Here is a 21,635-nt window from a genome sequence, read left to right on the forward strand (position 1 = left end):
TTTTTAATAAAGGTTTAAAAAGCATTTTTAGATTTTAAAATCTATATTGGTAAATACGTTTTTTCCTAAATGTAAATTTTTTCCATGTTCAGCACCAAGGGTCTAAATACCTTTAGATTGGGCTGTGTGTTTAATTCAAGTTTGGTACCCCCATGGGGGCTCCAGTAGTAACTTTTTCATTTTTAGAAGCATCACAGTTTTCTTGACCTATCTACAAAAATCCTTACAAAATTTACCTATCTGAGAGCTTGTAAATCACATAAGTATGATGATTGCATTGGCATATTAAGTGTATAAAAAACATCCTTGAATAAAGGAGAAAGCTGGCTTACCACAAGCAAACGAAGACACCTATTTTTGCTGTCACTGTAACAGACTGTAGGCAGCTTTGGTTAAACTACAACCCAACTACCGAGATTTCCACTCCACGTTTTGTAAGCATCAAGGTGTGCCCTGAGGAAAGAAAAGTGCTGTGGAGAACAACACTACATTTGTTTACAAGTGTTCTCCACAGCATTTAATATATTCCTATCACTTGCTCAGTGCAACAAAAGTGTGCAAACAAATATCACCTCCCATTTACCAATGGTTGGTTAGGGTGAGTGATATCATGGAATTGGAAGATCTGGTATCTTGGGGTCAGAGTACGAAGAGATTTAGGCAGTTTTTTTTTTTATCCAATACTGTTGTTCTGTGAAATACCAGACATTGGTGTGGAATTACAATCAACATATTCATCCTAATTTACTACAGTTACAATATTGAGATTGATTTTCTTTTTTAGGGAGTTGACAGTTCTGTGAGATGCTACCCCCTTTTTTTTTCTTTCCTTTTAACTTTTTTTTTTATATATAATACGTCAGTTAAGAACAAAACAGTTCTTTTGCAACCAGGTTTTCAGGTTTTATAGATCTTGGTATGGTCATTTTACTGTATTTACATTGTAAACTGAGTTTATTTATTTATGAAACCAGACCTGCATTTGACCTTGCTTATGTTTCAATATTGACATGTATACAAGGAAAAGCCGTTGTTACAGGATAAAAGCCCTAAAAATGTCAAAGAAGCAGAAAATGAAAAGTATAGTTATTGCGCTGCTTTGGGTTACCACAACATGCAAAATAAACATAGTTTATATCTGATCAAATAACAAATGAAACACATCTTTATGATTCAGAGTTTGTATGTAAAATCGAAGTATGTATATTTCCAATATCCCAGTGCTATACACTAAACATAGTTTGAATGATTATTGCTCACTACTAACTTTTCTTTCACACGCTCAATTTATTGGACATTTGAAAGAAGCAGTGAAACTGTTCCTGCATGTTCTCTGGGTATCCAGAGAATTACAGTACAGTTTGCTTGTCTACAGTTTGACAGGTGGGACAATGTTTTTTGTCAGCTGCTGGGGTGAACATGAGACTCAGAGCACCTGCTGTGGACTTCAATACAAAAAAGGACTTTGCTTTGCATTCCCTCGCAGAGCCTCTCTTACCAGTAACAGATACAGAGCTGAATTTGCATTTAAAAGGGAGAGCTGCAGAACATGTACAGTGAAAGCAGCTGGATATGCCACTACAATAGACTCTCAATCTATTGCCTTGCATGATTAGGTCGTTCAGCTAAGGCACAGGGAAAATGAGTGCCTACATGTACATTACATATAGTAAATTTTAATATTTGCATCTTAGTACTTGAATAGAACCATGCATAAATGCTTACAAATGTCACAGTTCTGCTGGGATATTTGTGCCAAGATAACTTATTAAGTATGTGTTCTAATCATTTTATTGCTGTAAGTAATTCATGTTTCTTATATGTGATGCAGAAAGCTTTATGCTATCGACTCTTTTAATTACTTTTAATCTTTTATTAAATTTTATAAAATTAAAAAAAATGTTATAAAAACTTCTAAATTCCTGAAGGTTTTTTTTGACAGAAAGTCCAAAATTAATATTTCAGATGGTCTCCATTCCATATTTAACGGAAACAGAAATGTCCTGGGGATACCAAGATTGTATTTTTGCACTTCACACTTTAACCTATAAATGATTTAGGCTAAAAAGGGGAAGGACAAGACTATTGTTCACACACCTTGTGGGGTGGTTGGCATGACTACGGTTCTCGCCCGATAATCGGTACGAGAATCTGGTGTGTGTACAGCGACCGTCGTCCAAACTACCGTCCTGGCAGATCCACGGATGATGGGCAACTAACAATCCTAATGAAAGGGAGAGGGGGTGCCGCTGTGTCCCTCCCCCCCTCCCCTCTTCATAGAGCAGAACGGTGCTGTATGTACAACACTCGTTTATGCATCGTGCAATATTAGTCGTTGGAAAGGATTGTGAAAGATCCTTTCCAACGACTATTATTGCACGTGTGTATGTGGCTTTAGTTGGCTGTTTCTATCATAGCAATTGATAATATATTATCCACATCATTTTTTCAAATCGGTTAGGGCCCATTTACATCTTTGCATTGTTATCATGTATTGCATCAAAACAGTCCATTTCATTTAATAGGCCTTTCAATTACACCAAAAACAAGGGAAAAAAACAAAACATGCATGCCATTTATTTTTAGCAACCAAGTGTACCACAACATATGGTAGTGCATTGTGGTGTGCTGCAATTCCGTGGTATTGGATAAAATTCAGGATTAATGGCACAACAGTATACTAACACATGACATCATTGTTGCACATTAACACAACACAAATGTGTGAATCCAGCCTTAGTGTTACTGTGTATTTTTAGGATTCTAATAGAGATTTAGCAGCATCATTCTCTAACAGTTTTGAAACTTCAAATTCGTATGTTTTTAACCAATGTTTTATATTTGTTTGTTTTTTGTCTTTAAATTAATAAATAAAATCTATGTTATATGCACTTAAGACAGAGCATCCTCATTATATGAGATCCTAGCAAAAGCGGTTTACTTCCATACTCACCTCCCCTCGAAGCTGGTAAACTTGGTTCAGAACAAGCGTAACATAGCAGTAATAATCATGTTCTGTATTTAGTTGTTTCTATACATTTTTAGCCTGAGCTATGTAAACAACTTGCTTTGCGCTTGCATGTAACAAAGAAATTACTACAGGAAACTCTAAACTGTATATAAATGACACACAAAACAACATATTTCTTTTATCAGACCGACTTTATTGGTTTAAATTCATCAAACAAATTATTACTTTATTAATTTGTCACATCAACATCCAATTTTCTTGCCCAGTCATCATTGCTTGGGCATTTTGAATTCTTCCTGCACGAGACCCCTTGCCTTAATTCATACTCATTATTCACAAAAAAGAGCAGCAGTACGACAAGAAATCACCGCAATGAGTGCCCACTACTATTCCATAATGATGGGGGCCACCCTCTACCCTGCCCACCCCCACATATTCACCTTCCTTTATTTCCTCCAATTGCTGCCATCAACAGTATAAAAATGCAAAAATTTATTTATGCACTCATTTTACTTTTTCTCTGCGTAGGAAATGAGGTTTTTTTTTTTTTGGTTGTCCACCATCCTACCTGTTAGATATGAAGACTTCCTAGTGGCTGTACATTCCAAATCCAGAGGAAGTCTGTGGTGACATCTTGGAACGTCTCTTGGGACTGTCGGTCCTCTGCACCTGGAAACTCAAGAGACTCTGATCTGCAGAGGGTAAACGTTATTTCAACAAATGCTGAAAAACACGAGTGTCACGGGAAGGAATCTACACAATGCCCTGAAATTTGATTTAAAAAGCCCAATTTGAGTTTATAAAAAAACAAGAAAAATATGAGGGGTAAGCATGTAATGTGATGATCCAAAAACCTTATGTGGCTAGTGGATTTCCATATATCTGGTGCTGGTATGCTCTTTAAACAAACACAGTTAACTTTGATAACACGTATCAATTATTTACATAAAAGAAAGGGTAACTTCCACTTGTCTATAGAAAATTAGTCTTCTCTAGGTAATCATTGTATATTGCCAGGATTTTACCAAACATGTTTGTAGGTTCCAACCTGTTACTTTTCTGAAGAAACAATCATTTATTTAATGATTTTCTTTTTTAAACTAATTCCTGAGTGGAAATGTCTGCATCCCTTTAGAACTAATGAACCTTTAGGAAGTATTTAACCAAACTGATATGCCATAGCATGGGGATGCAATGAGAATCCCAAGAGAATCATTTGGCTAATCACACAGGAAGAAAATAACATTTCTAGGGGCATTTTGTACACCAGTGGTGTACTGTTGGGGTTGTTTGTTGATTGTTTATTAGTTTGTACATTATTAAATTGGTAACATTTCTATACATTAATTAATCTTTGAAGATATAAAATATTACCATTTAATCCCAATTTAAACTAAAAAAGGAAATCAATAGCTGAATCTGAAAGAACTTGTTCTTTCTTTGTCACCATTTCAGTATTCAGTGATTTGAAACAAGCATGAGCCATGGTCAGGCAGCATGAAGTTAGAACTCCTGATCTACATACTTCTGTGCAGAAAAATCTGCAGCCATTGTTTTAATATGACAAGCATGAATCTAGCATTTTCATGGGAAGGCAGCTTTCATCTCCTTGCATGAAAGGTTAGCTTTATTTGGAAAGACTAGTTGTGTGAAAACTTGCTAGGTTTATACTGAGATTGTATATTGTGTATATAGCACCAAGGAAACAGAAGAGCAGAGAGCTATGGGTTATCCAGACAGAACACATGCAGAGGCTGAATGGGATATGACTGGCCCACTTGATTGGAAACACAAAATGTACACTTATTCTTCAAAAGCAACCAGCCATTACTTGGTGTAGGCTTCAGAGTTTACATTCTCACTAATTAGAGATTCACTTACTGGGGCAAAGGATGTGCACATTGGGTGACCCAACAATTGGTACTTGGTTCTATGTCAGCTCACCAACTCACCAGTCGGTAAAGGAAGAATAAGTACTGACAACCTTGGAGAACTTACCCTAAAAAAAAAAGAAATCAACAATAGTAGCCTTCATATTTCTAATTTAGCACGGTCCTCCTTGTTTTAATTCTGGGTAATGGTATGACTGAACAAACACTGAAATGACTGAAATATCAAAGCTTCAAAAACCCCTTATAAATACACCCTCTCTACCACCTAAAGTCTGTACTATTTCCTTTTTCCAGCTAAAGGCCTAAAATGTATTTACTTTTATATTGACATGTAGGTAAACAGCCACACACACCAAACTAGTTTAAAACAGGAACAAAGAAAAAAAAATGTGTTGCCAATATCAACCAGATTCCAGCTGTCATTTTTCAGCTCAGACTAGAAACCGAAGAAAAGCATCTGATCCCTTACAATAGGAAACGACTTTCCTCCCCTCCTGTTTTATGCATGAAGCCTACTGTTGTATACGTCTTGTATTCAGCACAGAATGATGCTGAGTCAAACAACTCCTCCCAATTGAAGACAAATGCCACTACTTTCATGTGAATTCTGCGTGCCTGGCATAGAAATTCTGCAGAGGTGCATAGTCACAAATGCTGTTCAACATGTGCAACCACGTTTAGGGGGGAGAAAAAAGAAGCCATTGCGGAAATAATGTTTAGTTTCCGCAAAGGACCAGCAAAGCTTTGAGAAAATTAGGTTACTGGCTTAGTAAAAATTTTGAAAGGAATTTGGGGGAACAAATACTGAAAGAAGGAGATCCTGGAAAAAATAAGCCAACCTCAGGGTCCTGAGAAGGGAGGCTATGGTGAATGTATTTTTGTCCAGAGCTGGCACAGTTTGAACTACACTGTGGTGATTTTTAATTTAACATTTTGTGAGTAAAAAAGAGCAATTACATATAAAAAGTTACAGGAGTCTGTATAGTTATAAAATAAAGGGAGAACAATGGTTACAAAACATTCCGGAACAAAAGGCATCAATGAAGAAGGTTACAGCAAATAACATGGTTAGAACTTAACAGGAGGATCTTTAGACAACAACCGATAAACATACCATCTGATTAAATAATTATTAATAATAAACAAGATTTATATAACGCCAACATATCATGTAGGGTTGTACATTAAATAGGGGTTGCAAATGACAGACAGTAACACTGGAGAAGGAGAGGACCCTGCCCCGAAAAGCTTACAATTTAGGAGGTAAGGGAAGTTGATGCGATGTGTTTTTTGATGTACATGGGCAAGGTGGCAATATAGGTTTCCCATACTTCAAAAGTAAAAAAAAGGCAGGGTCCATTTTATTACTTTATCCAGAGGCTTTTATCAAATCCATTTAGCAGTCGTAGTTTCTCAAGAAAGAGACCTAAGGTGCTAGTAATTTTTAAAGTAACTAGTTTTTACTTTTACTGGTATTGGCATGTCATAAGGGAACTAAGTCAGGCTGCTGAAGTATGCCAGCTAGACTGGCAATATTTTCTATGGCAATAAACCATCATCATCATCATCATCATCAACATGCTTGATCAGAAATTTGAGCAAAGTGTAGCAGAGTTGACTATAGGCACTCTGTAAAGGGAAACACCTTGGGATATTAAAGATATAGGGCAACGCCTTTGGATATTAAAGATATAGGGCCTTCCTGAGTTTATGTTTACTAATGCAACAGCAAAGATACAAAAATGCACTGATATTATTCACTAGCCAGCAAACTTCATGACAATTTAATAGTAATGATGCCCAAATGACATTTTTTTGGAAAAAGAAAGCCATGAATGTTAAAAACACATTTTCTATTTTGGTATATTAGATCAGCTGTTCCCAAAAATGGCTTGTTGGTTATTTTTCATATAAAAAGATCCCAACTGATGCATACATGGGAAGGAATAGGAAATAAAAACATCACTTTCAGTCCACATAAAAACTGTTGTGTTCAAAAAGCCTATCATACCTCTGTATACATACTCATTCATTTTGTATTTATAAAATATGGGATGGTAGTTATGGAAATCACTAAACATATGCAAACATATGTGCTATGAATTGGGAACAAGGGTTGTGAAGCAGAATCTGAGCCATGATGTCTCAGAGGAAAGCAAAAAAAGAAAAAGAGGTCAAACACAGAGCAAGAAATGATTCCCACTGCTCCTGCTTGGCAGAGAGCTGGAGCCCCAAGAGACCACCAGTCCTGCACTGTACTGATGTTAGATAGACACATCTTTTTATGCATTTGGTTACTCAGTTTTAAAGTGAAATTATCACTGTATGCAGACATAGGTAGGATAGATAAAAGGTTTGTGTAAACAAAGGAAAAGCTCAATAAAATGGCAATTTCTTATTTGAAGCAAACACTATAGCAAAAAAATAAAAAAAAATACTTTGGTTGGAATGTCTGATACATACCATTAGAAAAGTAAAGCAGCTACCATTCTAGACCTTCTGAAATTGCTAGTTGCCTGGATGTCACGATAACCTCCCTACTTCAAAATGTTCAACCTCTATTTCATTGTCATGCATTGTAAAAACCATTAGTGATGGTTTCAGCAGCATAAAACTGTGATGGCCTCTGGATTTCACACCTCTGTCTAAAGTAGAATACAGAAGTTTACTTACTAAATAGCACAACAATGTGTATTCTGAGTACTTACAGACGTTAAATGTCATCATTGTGGAGGGCCTAACTGCATACCTTGCTCAGAGACATTTTCATTGTGATCTACCCTATTTCTATCCCATCAAATTAAATAAGGAAAGGCAAAACAAAAGGAAACCAGAATTTCCATAGGATTCCACCAGACTTAAAAAAATAAGAAACATAACTAATGGCTTGTAGGCCTTTCATATCCATTATGAAGAGAGCATCACGCTAAAGATGAAGCTGGACTATTATGGGAAAACCTGGGTAATCCAGCAAACATGGAACAGAGTTCTTAAAAATCATTCACTATTAGTTGGCAAATGTTTTAAATCCTGACCCAGATCCATTCTAGGTTTGCTGGATCACCCTGATTGTCTATCGTTTTCCAGTTTTAATACGTCAAACTCAATGTATTATAAAAGTCTACCAATATAATTACTTTACAGCTACCAGGATAGTTATTAGTAAGGGATGCAAGTGATTTGCACATGGGAGCTGTGAAATGATTTGTCTATTACATATAGACCCCCACCTTCCTCCACCTCAATGCAGGACTAAAGAATGGAGCAAACAATAACATAAATGCTCATAATTCATCTCCAACCAACCAATCAACCAACTGGCTGGTCCCTCATGCCTTTTGGGCACTTTTATTTGCCTGATGTTGTCTTGCACAAAACAAACACACTTTCTGTAAGGCAATCATACCAATATTTAGTGTAATTCAATGTGGAGGAGATTTTCTGGCAAATAATCTAGAAGACATTAACTGAACAAGTCCAAATCTGCTTTGGATAGTCACATAAATTGTCAGATAGTTACCCACAGAACAAAAGATAATGATTGTAAACACAAGAGAAAGTCAAACATCAGAGCAGCAAAAAACAAGCAGGGAACCAATTCTGTCCAAGCCCAGGCCTATACCAGTAAAGACATTGAAGTATAATCTAAAAATCATCTGTACATGCTGGAAAGCGCACCCATGTTTCTGAATTAAAAGTTTCATTGTTTTTTAGCACAGTAATCTTATAAATTTGGCTCAACCAGGAACCCCTCCAAAGTTTTCTACTTGCCTTTTCCCTCTACCAAAAGTTTCTGGTCAGGCTCTGATTTCCTATTTTTCCCCAGGTCAGTCTTTCTAATATTTATCTCGATGGTTCTGCAAAAAAGAGTAGGGACAGGTGAGTAAAGGAGCTGAGGGGGTTGTGGGGGGAGGGAAGGGACATTTAAAAGGATAGTTGCATTTTTTTTTTGTACACATATATCAGTTATAGCAGCCCTGCACCAAGTGTTGGCTAAAAATCCTCCCCAGAGATGTGAAAGACTGATATTAAATTACAGGAAGCATGTGGTTGCAATTATTGTAGCTAAAGGTGGTATGACTTGTATAGAAGGGAAACTTTTTTTTTTTTATTACACCACGAATATAAACATGCATAGAGGAGATTAAAAAAAAAAAAACCAAATTCCATACAAACTACTAGAATGTAGAGTTGAAACACAAATGTGTGTTGTTTATTCATTATTTTGAAACACTGTTCAGCCATTTCTATGAACCTTAGCCAAAAATCACTGGACCTCTCATTAGTATACGCTACAGATTTAGCATGACCCGATCCTAGGCTGTCCTCACACTGACAAAGAATAGGAGACAACAAAAAGATGGACAGAAGTCCACAAAAACTTTTAAAGGATTGATAAACTGGAAGATATTACGTATTCCTAGGTTTAAACACACTTTATATAAAATATTGGAGGGGGGGTACACTTAGGCTTTAAGAATAATTAGAAGAGAAATTAACGGAGCTTGGTCCATAAAAATCTGGTTTACATGGGAACACTTCAGACTCATTAATACAGCCCTGTATTTAGGGCAGTATCATATTTTTCTAAATACAAGAAGCAACTGAATTGGGTTCACACATCTGTGGAACCAGCAGTGAAATGTGTTGAACTAATAGGACTTTCCCATCAGAGTTGCTTCTTTCCCTATACAAATCAGTAGGAATGCAAAAGCACCTGAATTAGAATACAGCTTAGAAGAAGAGTAAATGCAGGTCAGACGGAATATAGCTGCAGGTCAAATACACCTGTCATCACATGTTCTTCCTATAGACATCAGATAAATTGGCACCAGAGGCAAAAGGTATGATCATCTAGAGTGAAATCTGGCAGGCATCACCCATTGTCATTCAATCTGCCATGGCGGATCAATGAACAACCAATTGCGAAAGACTGCCAAACTTATCAATGGGCACAGTCTCTCCTCCCAATAGAACAAAACTGGTGCTGTGTGTACAGCATTCGTTGGTTCATCTGTCACTGGAAACAATCATTAAAGTTCATTTCCAGCTACCAAATATCCTGCAAGTGCACACATTGCTTATATCTCCATTTTTACCTCTGTCAGTAATGGGCTACATTCTGGATTTAGTAGGGGCAATTTTTATTTTTTTATTTGACAAACTAGGAGGCAGCATTTTTTTGATGATAAATCCAGCGTCTAGGCATGGTTTACGTTGGTGCTGCTTGCAAACAGTTTAAAGAAAAAAAAGGAAATGCTCATGCAAAGCTTTTACAGTTGCTTGCATGCACTGGCATAGAAGTTTGTTTGTAAACACCAGGAAAAAGCCAGTGGCAGCCTGTTGCTGCTCCTGAGTGTCTGATGTTTGACAGTAGGTGCCTGGGGGCAATAAACACTGTGATAGAATACCTATTGTCTGAATGTGCCCAAAACATGATTATGGTGTGCTCAATGCATTTACAAGAAAAAAAAAATCACACAAGGTTTAATACTATCATAGTAGAGTGATGTACCAACTAATAACATTTAACTAAAACAAAGAACAGGGATAACTGAAAACTTTATATATATATATAACAATTCAAACTAATTATACTGTATAATGAAGCAAAACATAGAGGTTACCTTTAGTGAAACACATTCAAAATACACAAGATCCAAAATCTATATGCTGACCTTTTTTCTGTAGATGCAAGCTTTGTGCGATTTCTTCCCACTTCCTTAGACTGTTCCTTCTATTGTTTAGGGTGCCAATCACAATAATATTAGACAGGGGACAAAAAGAGAGGAAAAGGGTCAAATGTGGCTTTTACAGGTAAAATTAACAGTTGCATATAATTGTAACTGCTTATATCTCTGTATGAATGAACCATCCGCTTATGCAATTGTTTTCCATCTATTATGTCAGCACAATTTGACCAGTTTAGTGACAAGTTTCTTTTTTAATGAAGGCAAGCGCTTCTTTATCCTATGTACATTTTTATTTGACTAATTAGCAGGTTTTAAATGATATCTACTTTTCCACTGTTGGTTATAGATAGCCTTACACAGCTGAAGTAAATAAAGTTAACCTAACCTCAGGAACAATATCTCTATATATTGTAAGTCCCTAGATGTAGTGTTATTTGTCATTTTTGAGTACATTTTTGTTGAGTTCAGAAATTACCTGTTGCTTCTGCTAGAAATCAACCAGGCCTTGCAACTTCCAGAGTGTTATCAGCCCTTGTAGCTATCTTCTGTGAACTGCAAAGTAACTTCTCTCTTTGTAATAGAGATGAAGGGAGATGGGGATGTTTGCAGCCTGAACCAGGACAGCAGCGTTGGAAAAGCTTAGATCAGACTTTCTTGGCCCTTTTAACAAGGGAAACCCTTGAATTCATTTTCAGGTAACCCGGCTATATTTACTATATTCACAGTGTACAGTATATTAGCTTTGTGATCAGTGGCAAGAATGTCTCTTAAGCTGCGTACACACCTGCAATTTTTCTCGTTGGAAAGGATCTTTCACGATCCTTTCCAACGAGAAAAGACTGCACGATGCATGAACGTTGCTGTACATACAGCACCGTTCATGCTCTATGGAGAGGGGAGGGGGAGAGCGACGGAGCGGCACCCTGCTGCGCGCTCTCCCCTTCCCTTTCATTAGGATCGGTCGTCGTCCATCGTCCATGGATCCGCCAGGACTGTACACACGGCAGATTTTCGCCCGATAATTGGCCGATACCGATTATCGGGCGAGAAAAATTTGCCGTGTGTACGCAGCTTTACACTGCTGGTTAATCTTCGAGATTGTAAACTCTTTGGGGCAAGGTCCTCTCCTCCTGTAACACTGTCTGTATTCGTCTGTCATTTCTCAACCCCTATTTAATGTACAGCGGTGTGTAATATGTTGGCGCTACATAAATCCTGATTATTATTATTAATAATAATAATTGAGAAGAATGTCCCCTACAGATAACCAAAAATATAAACTGATCTGAGATATCCAAACTGCTTATGGCTAAGGGAACCCAGAGCAACCCTTGAACAAACTCTGGTTAGGAAACACTGGCTTAGATGCTTTAAACAAGGGGAGCATCATTCACAACATGTACTGTATCAATGTATCAGTAAAGAGGTTGAGTTGCTCTACATATAGCTACATTATCACAACAGGCAATGACAGTCATACTGACACAGGAGACGAGAAAAGTCATAGCACACCTCAGGACTGATGACATAAACCTAGATCATATTCCCTATATCACAAACAGTGACAGACATAAATGAGGTATATAACAGCAGCCTATTTATTTACAATTACAAATAACAACGATTAATTGCAGTCAACATCTTGAATATGCTACTAAAGCTGCAGGTGCAAACATCAGTGTACTGCGATTCTTTTTTTTTTTTTTATTTCTAAATCATCTCAAGACTTTATTAGTACAAAAAACAATAAATACAAATAAAGAATCACAAAACGGTGGCTCAGAGGTTAGCACTCTGGCCTTTGCAGCGCTAGGTCCCAGGTTCAAATCTCGGCCAGGACACTATCTGCATGGAGTTTGCAGGTTCTCCTGCATTTGTGTGGGTTTCCTCCCACATTCCAAAAACATGCAGTTAGGTTATTTGCCTTCCCCCAAAAATTGACCTTATACTGCATTAAAGACATATGACTATGGTAGGGACATAAGATTGTGAGTGACATGACTGTAGACTTTGGACAGTGCTGCGTAATAGGTTGGGGCTATAAAAATACTGTATAATAATAATAATATAAGCCATCCAATAAAAGTATCAAGCAGCCTTTTCCGTGAATAAAAACAACTCTCTTTGAACTGTCCAAATGCATGTTGCTAGTTTTTGTTAAGTGGTGTACTATTCCAAGCATGGAACAACAAACTCATTATATAGAAGGAAGTACAATCCTTCTAGTTATACCGGTTTGTGTTTTCTGAGTGGTGGAACTAGTTCTGCTCCTTGACTCCTCCAACATGTCACCTCTAGTAAACCCTGCTGCAGAAAGCACTGCCCCTCCCCCCCACTGGGCAGAGCTCCAGCTGTCTAATCCTCCCCCCCCCACATAGCTGTAATTTTCCATACAAAGCTCAGCCAGGCAAACATGCGTTGTATAAGGCATTTATTTGCTGGAGCTAAATCATAATACCTCTTTTTTTTTTTTTTTTAAATATTCCACATCAATCTCCTAGACTGTAATCTCTTCATCTGCAGGGTCCTCTCCTCCTCCCGTGTCACTGTCTGTCATTTGCAACCCCTATTTAATATACAGCACTGCGTAATATGGTGGCTCTTTATAAATCCTGTTTATTAGGAATAGTAAACTGTTGTCCTGCCAGAATTTATCAGCAGTAAATGACAAAGGCTGTTAGTACTAACATACCAGAATATTCTGTGTTACAGATGAATCCCTGTGCACACAGGATCCAATCATTTCCTCATCCCCTATATTTCTTCCTGTCTATACACATAATGCAGATTTCACATACAGAAAAAGTGTGTGCGTAGCTACAATTAGGAGATAAGCAGCTGGCAGAGCTCCATGAAATGCTGCTGCCTCTTTCACAAGCTCCAGCTTCTTCCTTTGTGACCAGCAGGGCCTAGCTCTGACTCAGCTTTCTCATAAGAGACAAGGCCTAACAAGACTGCCTGCACATTAGGCAAGAATGATCTAGAAGCATGGGAAATATCAGATTAACAAGACAGATACAGATTGTCAATAGGTAGAGGATGATAGGGATGTGTTGCAGAGCATGGCATCCACCGTCCATCTACTCACAATGTCCACCATCTTACATAAACATCCACAGAGGACTAGGGTGGGACCAGTGAACACAATACAACACAACTGTAACACTTACTACAAGCAGAAGAAATGCTTACCTAGATGCCAGAATATCTAGGGATAAACAGAGAGCTTTAAAAAGCTTGACATTTCAGTAGTGAGGTGTGGGAGATCTCCTTAGCTTTCTACAAAAGCTTTGTTAGGCAATGGAATCCAGAACTTGGATGGAAAGGGACAACTGTATACCTAGGTAACAAAAATATCAGTATACAAAATAATAATATTATATATGTTCATCAATTTAATGTACAGCGCTGCATATGTTGGCGTTATATAAATCCTGTTCATTATTATTAATCATATTAATAATACATATCCACCCAGACACAAATAAATAGGATATGTTCTTCCTGAAGGTCACAGGAGATGCAGATTGACTTTCTGACTCTTCCAAGTCTGTAATTTAGATTTTACTTAAGGACAAAAGCATTTACTTACCTCCACAGCCAAGCTGATATCTGCAGATCTGTGGGGTTAAACTGGCAAATATCCCTGCATGGATTTGACATGAGATTTGTGGCATCAATTACAGGTTTTATGACATACCAAAAATAAAAAGGTAAAAATAAAATATCATAAAAATGATAAAAAGCACTTGAGTACTTTATTGTCCCATCTGTGCAATAAGCATAGAGAATGTCAGCCTGTATGTACTAAGACTTTATACAGATTTGACTTACACCTAAACTTGTGAAAAAAAAAAAAAACATAACTGAACAAACTGTAAACTGCTATAAAAGTTGTACTTGTAATAACAGGAATGTACATTACCTTTAAATTTGATACTATATGTTATTTAATGTTCATTACAACAAAATATCTGTAAAAACCTGTAAATATGTCATTTATTGTTCAAAAGGAACCTTCAGTAACAGTTTGGAGGAGTAACAATCCAAGGCTGAAATAAAAAGGAAGGGATTTACTTAAAAACTTTGGGTGTGCCATGACCTAGGAGAAAGCAAGATGGATTCCAGTTCATGAGGAGAAAATCCAGACATGCTGTGCTATTTATGTTTTTATCTTCCTTCTTCACAAAAATAAAAAGAAAAACAACCCAAATCCTGTGAAATGGCAAACATAAAGGACACAAAACAGTGAAGTCCTGGTGGCTGCTTCAGCTAAAAAAAGAATCCCTTGTTTGTAACAAAGGAGAAACACCCAGTCAGTGTCTACAGAGAGTTGGCCATTTCAATCCATGGCAGGATAATGGCTGCCTGCTCTGTTGGCCTCTCCTTGGCTGTCTGATGAAGGATGTTTTGCAGACTACAGTAATAAGTCACAGGCGGATGCAAGCTGCGCGCTGATTGGCTGCGCTCTGGGGAGAGTCAGTCTGCCTGCCCATTACGTCACATGGCCCGGACCCAAGCTGGGGACACCCCGTGCTCTCCCCCGGCCCGCTCAGAGCGCGGCATTGTGTGAGGGAGCCTCTTCTCTGTCCGAGCCTGTGATAATAAATACACAGAATGCAGAACAAACACCGGGCTGCTATACAGCAGAGTGTGGAGACATTCCTCTGAAAGCTGCTCCAGGAATGCCAGGCTTGTGACAGAGCTTCTGAGGAACTCCAAGCCGCAGAATGCCCATAGGGGCTTTAGAACGACACCCTGCAGCGGGTGTTCCCGCCCATGTACAGAATGTATTTCATACACAAAGCCAGCCCACAGCCCCTCGGAAATATAAATCCCTGGAACATTTCCTAGCCAGTCCCGTCAGGGCTATAGGGGTGTACCCGGGACTACAAGTGTCAGCATGTGGCTGGGAGACTGCGGCTTTACCCAGCACCTCTGTGCCCACAGGAGACAAGCAGCAGGTTCCTGCCCATTAGAACTACAAGTACCAGCAGGAGCCTAGGACTACAGGGGCCCCGTCTATAGGGCCACACATACCAGCATGAGACTAGGGGATGTACAAGGACCCCTTCCCTAGGACCACAAATATCACCACAGGGATGGGAATACAGGAACTTCCCCAGCACCACAAGTAGCGGCATGAGGCGAGGGGACAGACTGGGAGTGTAACCCCGGAACACATAAATCCCTTTACCGGGACTACAAGTCCCAGCACAAGGCTATGAATTCTCATTCATACATTCTCCCACAGAACATGGGTGGGAATATAAGGATATCTATATGTCTAGAAGTACCAGAACATACAGGGGCTCCTCCTGGACTACAAGTATCAGTCAGATGTTAGGAATAGAGGGACCTAGCAAGGAATACACGGGCTCATTTACTGGAACTAAGGACTACAACTCCCAGCATGAGGGTAGGATCATATATACACGGATTCCTTCCCTAGCACTACAAGTCCCAGCATGGGGAAGGAATACAGAGACCCCCTTACCTAAGGCTGAGAATATACAGGGACTCCTTTATTAGGACTACAACTCCCAGCATGGGGGTAGAGTTATACATACAGGGACCCCTTCCTTGTGGCTATACAAGTAGCAGTATGATGCTGTTAATAGGAGTTCTCCATAGGTGCCATGTTGTACCCTCGCCCATTGCTCCGGGTGTTCTGTCAGGCAGTACCCCCCCCCCTCTCCCCGGTGTAACACAAAATGGAAGCCGGCTGGTGAGTGTCAGAGCCCAGAGGCCCCGGAGGATACGAGGACTGGGGTGTAGTAGGCGGGTGAGTGCCCTCAGGATCCCCTCCATGAGATGTGACCTAGACAGGCCCGGTGAATCCCCTGAGTGTCTCCCTCCCTGAGCACAGCTCCATGCCTGGCCACTTCCATCTTGTCTGGCGAATGTTCGGAGCCGCCATGTAAATGTATTCGGCAGATTCCACACACAGCTCCCCATCACAACAAGGGGATTCCCCGCAGCACTTGTCACTATAAACACACATTTACGGAACACAAACATCACCGTCACCCGAACCACCCGGGAAATGATGGCAGCTTAGGAAACGTGAGCGGCAAATACAAGGGAAGCGGATGGGCATTGTCAGACACATTCATATACATGGGGCCTAGTGAGGAGAAAATATTATCTCCGACTACGTAAGAGAATCAAAGCAGCCAAGCATGCCGATTGTTTCGAGTTGTAGTATTTCTACGTGGAGGAGACGGAATTGTAGAGGCGAATGTGCGGGGCGGAAGTGAAGGCTGATTGCCGGGACTGCTGCCTGGCTGGGGACAGAGGAGGGAGGCGGAGGACAGGGGAGGCCGCGGTGCATTGTGGGCTGCCCCAGAGCGAGCAGAAGCAGCTCACACACACACAATATGTGTTGGCTCACCAAAAAGGAGCAGGCACGGTGCCCTCCACAGCATGTCATGTAACCTGGGCAGGCTTCTGTGAGGCGGCTTGGCCTTTCCTGCGGGGCAAGAAGACGACCCTGGGCGCAGGGGAGCAGGGGTTGGGGGGTGTGGGAAAGGCGGGCAGGCATGTCTTTCAAGGAGGCCAAGCCCGGGGAGAGAAGCAAGAACCCAGAAGACCATGGCAGAAAGCAGAGCACAAGTGAGCTTGGACCGAATGTGTGATTTGTGTGTGAATGTTGTGTGTGTCCCCCATCCAGCAGCAATGGTGGAGCATCAGGCTGTGTGTACATGTCTGTGTGTGTGTGTAGATGTCTGTGTGTATATGTATGTGTGTATACATGTGTGTGCATGTCTCCTGCACTGTCTGCTCTGCACCGCATACCCAGCTCTCACTGCTGAACCTTCATGTCTTGCAGGCTGGATCAACGGCATGGAGGCGGCCAACCAAGCCGGCACTTCTGGCGAGAAGAAAAGTCACCATTGGAAGAGTTACAAGTTGATTATTGACCCTGCTCTGAAGAAGGGACAGCACAATCTCTACCGCTACGATGGACTGTACTTTAGCATGCCTGTAGGTGCCCCACACATCTTGACCCCAAGGGGCTGCAAGCTGTCATGCCTGCTGCAGGCTGTGGCCCCATGTGTTGTAGGGGCAATGGAAGGTCTGTGTGTGCACAGTGTCATCCCCTTCTATTCATTAATCCCAGGCTTGTCTGTTTATTTACAGAACTCGGGCGTCCCCCCTGTGGATACAGTCAGAGATCCCCGGATCGGCAGAATATGGACCAAAAATAAAGAGCTGGATCTCCCTGTGCCCAAACTCAAGGTATTTACCAGCTGCCACCGATCCCTGATGACTCGCAGCCAGTCCCGGCTGCTCCTTACTTTTGTCCTAATGTATTGTAACAAAAAGTGGCGAATAGCAACCATCGTGCAGCGAATGATGCTCAGTATCCGTGTGGCTGTCCAGGCGCTGATCTTCTTCATCACTTTGCAGACTTGCTCCGAGTTGACAGCTTGGCCCTTGTGGTGTTACGGCTGAGGTATAAATGTGTCTCTCCTCTCTTCTCAGATCGATGAGTTTTATGTCGGGCCTGTACCCCCAAAGCAAGTCACTTTTGCGAAACTCAACGACAATATTCGGGAAAACTTTCTGGGCGACATGTGCAAAAAATACGGGGAAGTGGAGGAGGTGGAGATCCTGTACAACCCCAAGAACAAGAAACACCTGGGCATTGCCAAAGTCATCTTTGCCACCGTGAAAGGTGCCAGGGATGCAGTGAAACATTTGCACAACACTTCCGTGATGGGCAACATTATCCATGCGGAGCTGGACACAAAAGGTGGGTAATGATTATAATACTGCACGGGAATATGGGGTTCACCCGGGCTGAGGGGGTGACAGATCGTTACCGATCCGCCCCGGTTCATTACTGAAGTTTGTGTGTGTGCAGGCTCGGTCTGTGTTGTACCCTGGGAGTCACGTGTGGAAAGTGTTGTCTGTTGCTAGGAGACTGGAGATCTGGCCTGTCTATCACTAAAACTTTCTGCTCCTGACATTTCCCAGTAATCCCATTCCCCAAACCATCTCCTTTTTCCATAATCTCACACTTTGATTGCTAGAACAGCCAGACCAATATCCAACACCTCGATTTTGTGTTTTTAAATCTGTGTTTTGCATGCATACTTTCTTAAAGGGACAAGCTAGAAAATGCAAATAAAGCAGGGATACTGTTACATGGCACAGTGCTGAGATGAATGCCTTGCTGTTAGAGTGTCTTTGCTGCTTTGTTTTAGTTTGTAATTACCCACTCAGCACATGCAAAGTACAAATAATCAACATTACAGGTGGTTACAGATGCTCACAGTAGTATTACAAGTACTATATTGCAGCAGTAGAAGGTTAGCTTGTTACTATCTTATCATTACATTGTAGGAAATTGACACTTTGTGTACCTTTTTTCTTTGCATCCTTATAGCTGTCACATAACTATTGAAAGTTCTTTTTTCCTCATGCACTGGTTTCTTTCCATTTGTCCTAACATATAGATACAAACAAATGCACAGCATTTTGTATACAAGGAAAAAGATGTTCTCATTTTAGTAGGGTTTGATAGTTATGTATAATTATACTTTTTGACTACACTTTATTGTGGTACTTTTTCACTTAAAAGTCATCAACTCCTAGTTTGATCAATCAGTCCTACCAACATTCACATTGTTCATTTAAAAAAGGAAGAAGGAGAAGAATCTAAACAGAATAATTGTATGTATGCAGTTTTGAAGTATATGTTTGACTTTTCTACATTTCTCATTCCCCATGTATCTTAAAAAGAGGAACAGTGCACCCAAACACCGTATGGGACACAGCCCCCCTCAAGGAGTTATTACATACATATATATATTCATACACTATAAAGATATTTGAAATAAACACATTACATTTTGTATAGTGTTTTGTTGGCACTAAAATAGCCTTTTCAGTCATTTTTTGCAGTTATTGGGCATCAATGATACAAATGTGTTCAGTGTAAGTGAGCCCCATTTTCTGATAGGACATAAGCAGTTGAATTGCCACATGTACACATTGTATGTATGACAAAGTTTTTTTTAAAAAAATCTATCCCAATAGCTAAACTGTAATTTTTGATTAACGTCCTACTAACATAAGCAATTGTTTATAAGTTTTACATAATAGCCCGTAATGAATGTAATAATTTTTTTGCCATACAGTGATAACGCTGGTTTTGTGCTATGGCATGCAGTCTCAAAAGCTACGGGGTAACCACACCATGCACCAGTGCTTTCAGCCTGTGTGTCCGCAGTGAGACCTGGCGGCTTCTCACATGCCCCACTGCTGTGTTTGACAGATGCTTTGAGGGCTGTGCACTCATGCCTATAATTTGTGCTCCTGTACCAGAAGCTGTGCGGTATAGCCACTGCTATGTGCATGCCTCAAAAGCCACCCCCAACATAGACAAAAAGCAACAAGCCAACATGTTTTGTAGAAAAAAAAAAACAAACTAAAAATGTTCTTCAAGGATTTAGTTCTATTTTAAGCACAGGTGACTAAACTGGTCCACATAGTGTATATCCCTCCCTTTGTTGGCAAAAACAAAGCTTTATTAAGGACTTGTCGTTCAAGATTTCAGTTTAATAATGGTGGATCTGACTTATTACTATTGGAAGTAAACATTTAAATTTTTATACATGTTCCAGTGACATACAATTTTTTTGTAGCACATAACATTTTAGTACAGTGAAAACAAATGCATTTTATTTGTCTCAGTCATACAAACTATTGACATCTATTGTGAGATTGTGGAGCACTGCTTATATGCACACATGGTTTACCTTGGCCACAAACCTCACTTTTAACTACCTGAGGTTACCAGTCATTGGACCAACCACTGCTTTCAGCCTATCACTAAATGAGAACATGCAAAAAAAGCGCTAGACTTATTTACCTGTAGTTAACATTTGTTGCTGGTTCATGGCTAGCAGTTAATAAAGGATCATATTTCAGTTTGTAAGTTGAAGCTGGTAATCGAATGGTGTTCCTGACTGGATAGACAGCACTGTGGCTAGGTGATATGTACTCTTGTAACCATTTCCAGGTTTTTTTTTTCTACTAACAGAACTTCTGTTACTGCCTAGAGTTTTTTTCTGCATTTAATTATGTGAATTGTATTTCACACACCCACATGGCATAGAGTCAATTAATATCTGTAAATATAGTGCAATTTGATTGCACAAACGTAGGTAAAACAAGGCTTTTGCAAGATATTAGAGTAAATCAGTATTCCATATATGTACTTTGTGTTTGGGCAGTCCATTTATTTTAAAAAGGGCTCCCAGCGCAAACCACTAAAATATAATCTGCACCTGTCCCTTTTTACTTGATTTGGTGTGTCTCCATGCACAGTAGTGCATTTTCATTCATTGTGCACTGTAACACCGTTCCAGGTGAGCTGTTTAACCTCCTGGGCAGTTCATTTCTGTCTAAATGTCTAAAAGTGGTACGTTTTTCATGAAATTTTTTTACAGTATAATATGAGTATAATAAAGTTTAAAACACAAAATCATGTCAAAATAATATTTAAAAAAAAATGTTAAAAATAAATAATATACTTATACTATTATGGTATACTGTAAATAAAATGTTCATGAAAGACAATGTACTGCTTTTACACATGTAAGTCCACTGTATTGCATTTAATACAGTTATTTTGTAATGAATGCAATACCAATAGATATGAATTTCCCACCGTGTCCGAACGGAACAGCCACATGCACCGATGTTACCGGGAACTCCCTGGTGACTCATCGAGTGCAGAGAACGCTGGCCAGAGGAAGGAAGAAGACGGGGATCGCGAAGTAGGACGCCGGCGGATCAGATAAGTCGTGATTTACTATTGTTTTCCATAGGTTTGCCTACCCTGACTGTGACTTGGGGTACCGCTTCCAGCTTCTTTTTTCTACCCTGAGTCACACTTGGGGTTACCACTTGGAGGGGGGGGATTAATCCTATTACATTTGGCTTCTGCTTTGTGTCCCAGCTATAGCCAGAAGCAAATATTAGTTATTAAAAGTTTTCTATTCTGTGCTTATAGATAAACTGAATTTATTCAGTTGCTGCAATAAAACCCCTTTCTTGTTAAAG

The 21,635-nt window shown here is 39.7% G+C and overlaps 1 protein-coding gene and 1 long non-coding RNA gene across 3 annotated transcripts in view; one reads left to right on the top strand and one right to left on the bottom strand.

Annotated features, from left to right (window-relative positions):
• Nucleotides 1–3,143: 3,143 nt before the first annotated feature.
• On the bottom strand, nt 3,144–15,945 carry LOC140333907 (uncharacterized). The gene is made up of 3 exons (XR_011921443.1): nt 10,542–15,945; nt 8,635–8,720; nt 3,144–7,508 (listed from the first exon to the last, which is right to left on the bottom strand). It is a non-coding gene; the product is annotated as an uncharacterized lncRNA (long non-coding RNA).
• A 52-nt stretch (nt 15,946–15,997) lies between these two features.
• SETD1B (SET domain containing 1B, histone lysine methyltransferase) overlaps nt 15,998–21,635 on the top strand; it is a 36,733-nt gene continuing 31,095 nt past the window's right edge. The window contains exons 1-4 of one of the 2 annotated variants that reach the window (XM_072415918.1): nt 15,998–17,171; nt 17,389–17,543; nt 17,700–17,798; nt 18,045–18,315. In XM_072415918.1, coding sequence (XP_072272019.1) covers nt 17,099–17,171; nt 17,389–17,543; nt 17,700–17,798; nt 18,045–18,315 — 598 coding nt within the window. In that variant the 5' untranslated portion in view covers nt 15,998–17,098. The remainder of the gene's footprint in view (nt 17,172–17,388; nt 17,544–17,699; nt 17,799–18,044; nt 18,316–21,635) is intronic. The other variant, XM_072415919.1, reaches the window with a different exon arrangement.

The sequence above is a fragment of the Pyxicephalus adspersus genome, chromosome 6 (genome assembly GCF_032062135.1).
Source record: "Pyxicephalus adspersus chromosome 6, UCB_Pads_2.0, whole genome shotgun sequence".
NCBI lineage: Eukaryota > Metazoa > Chordata > Amphibia > Anura > Pyxicephalidae > Pyxicephalus > Pyxicephalus adspersus.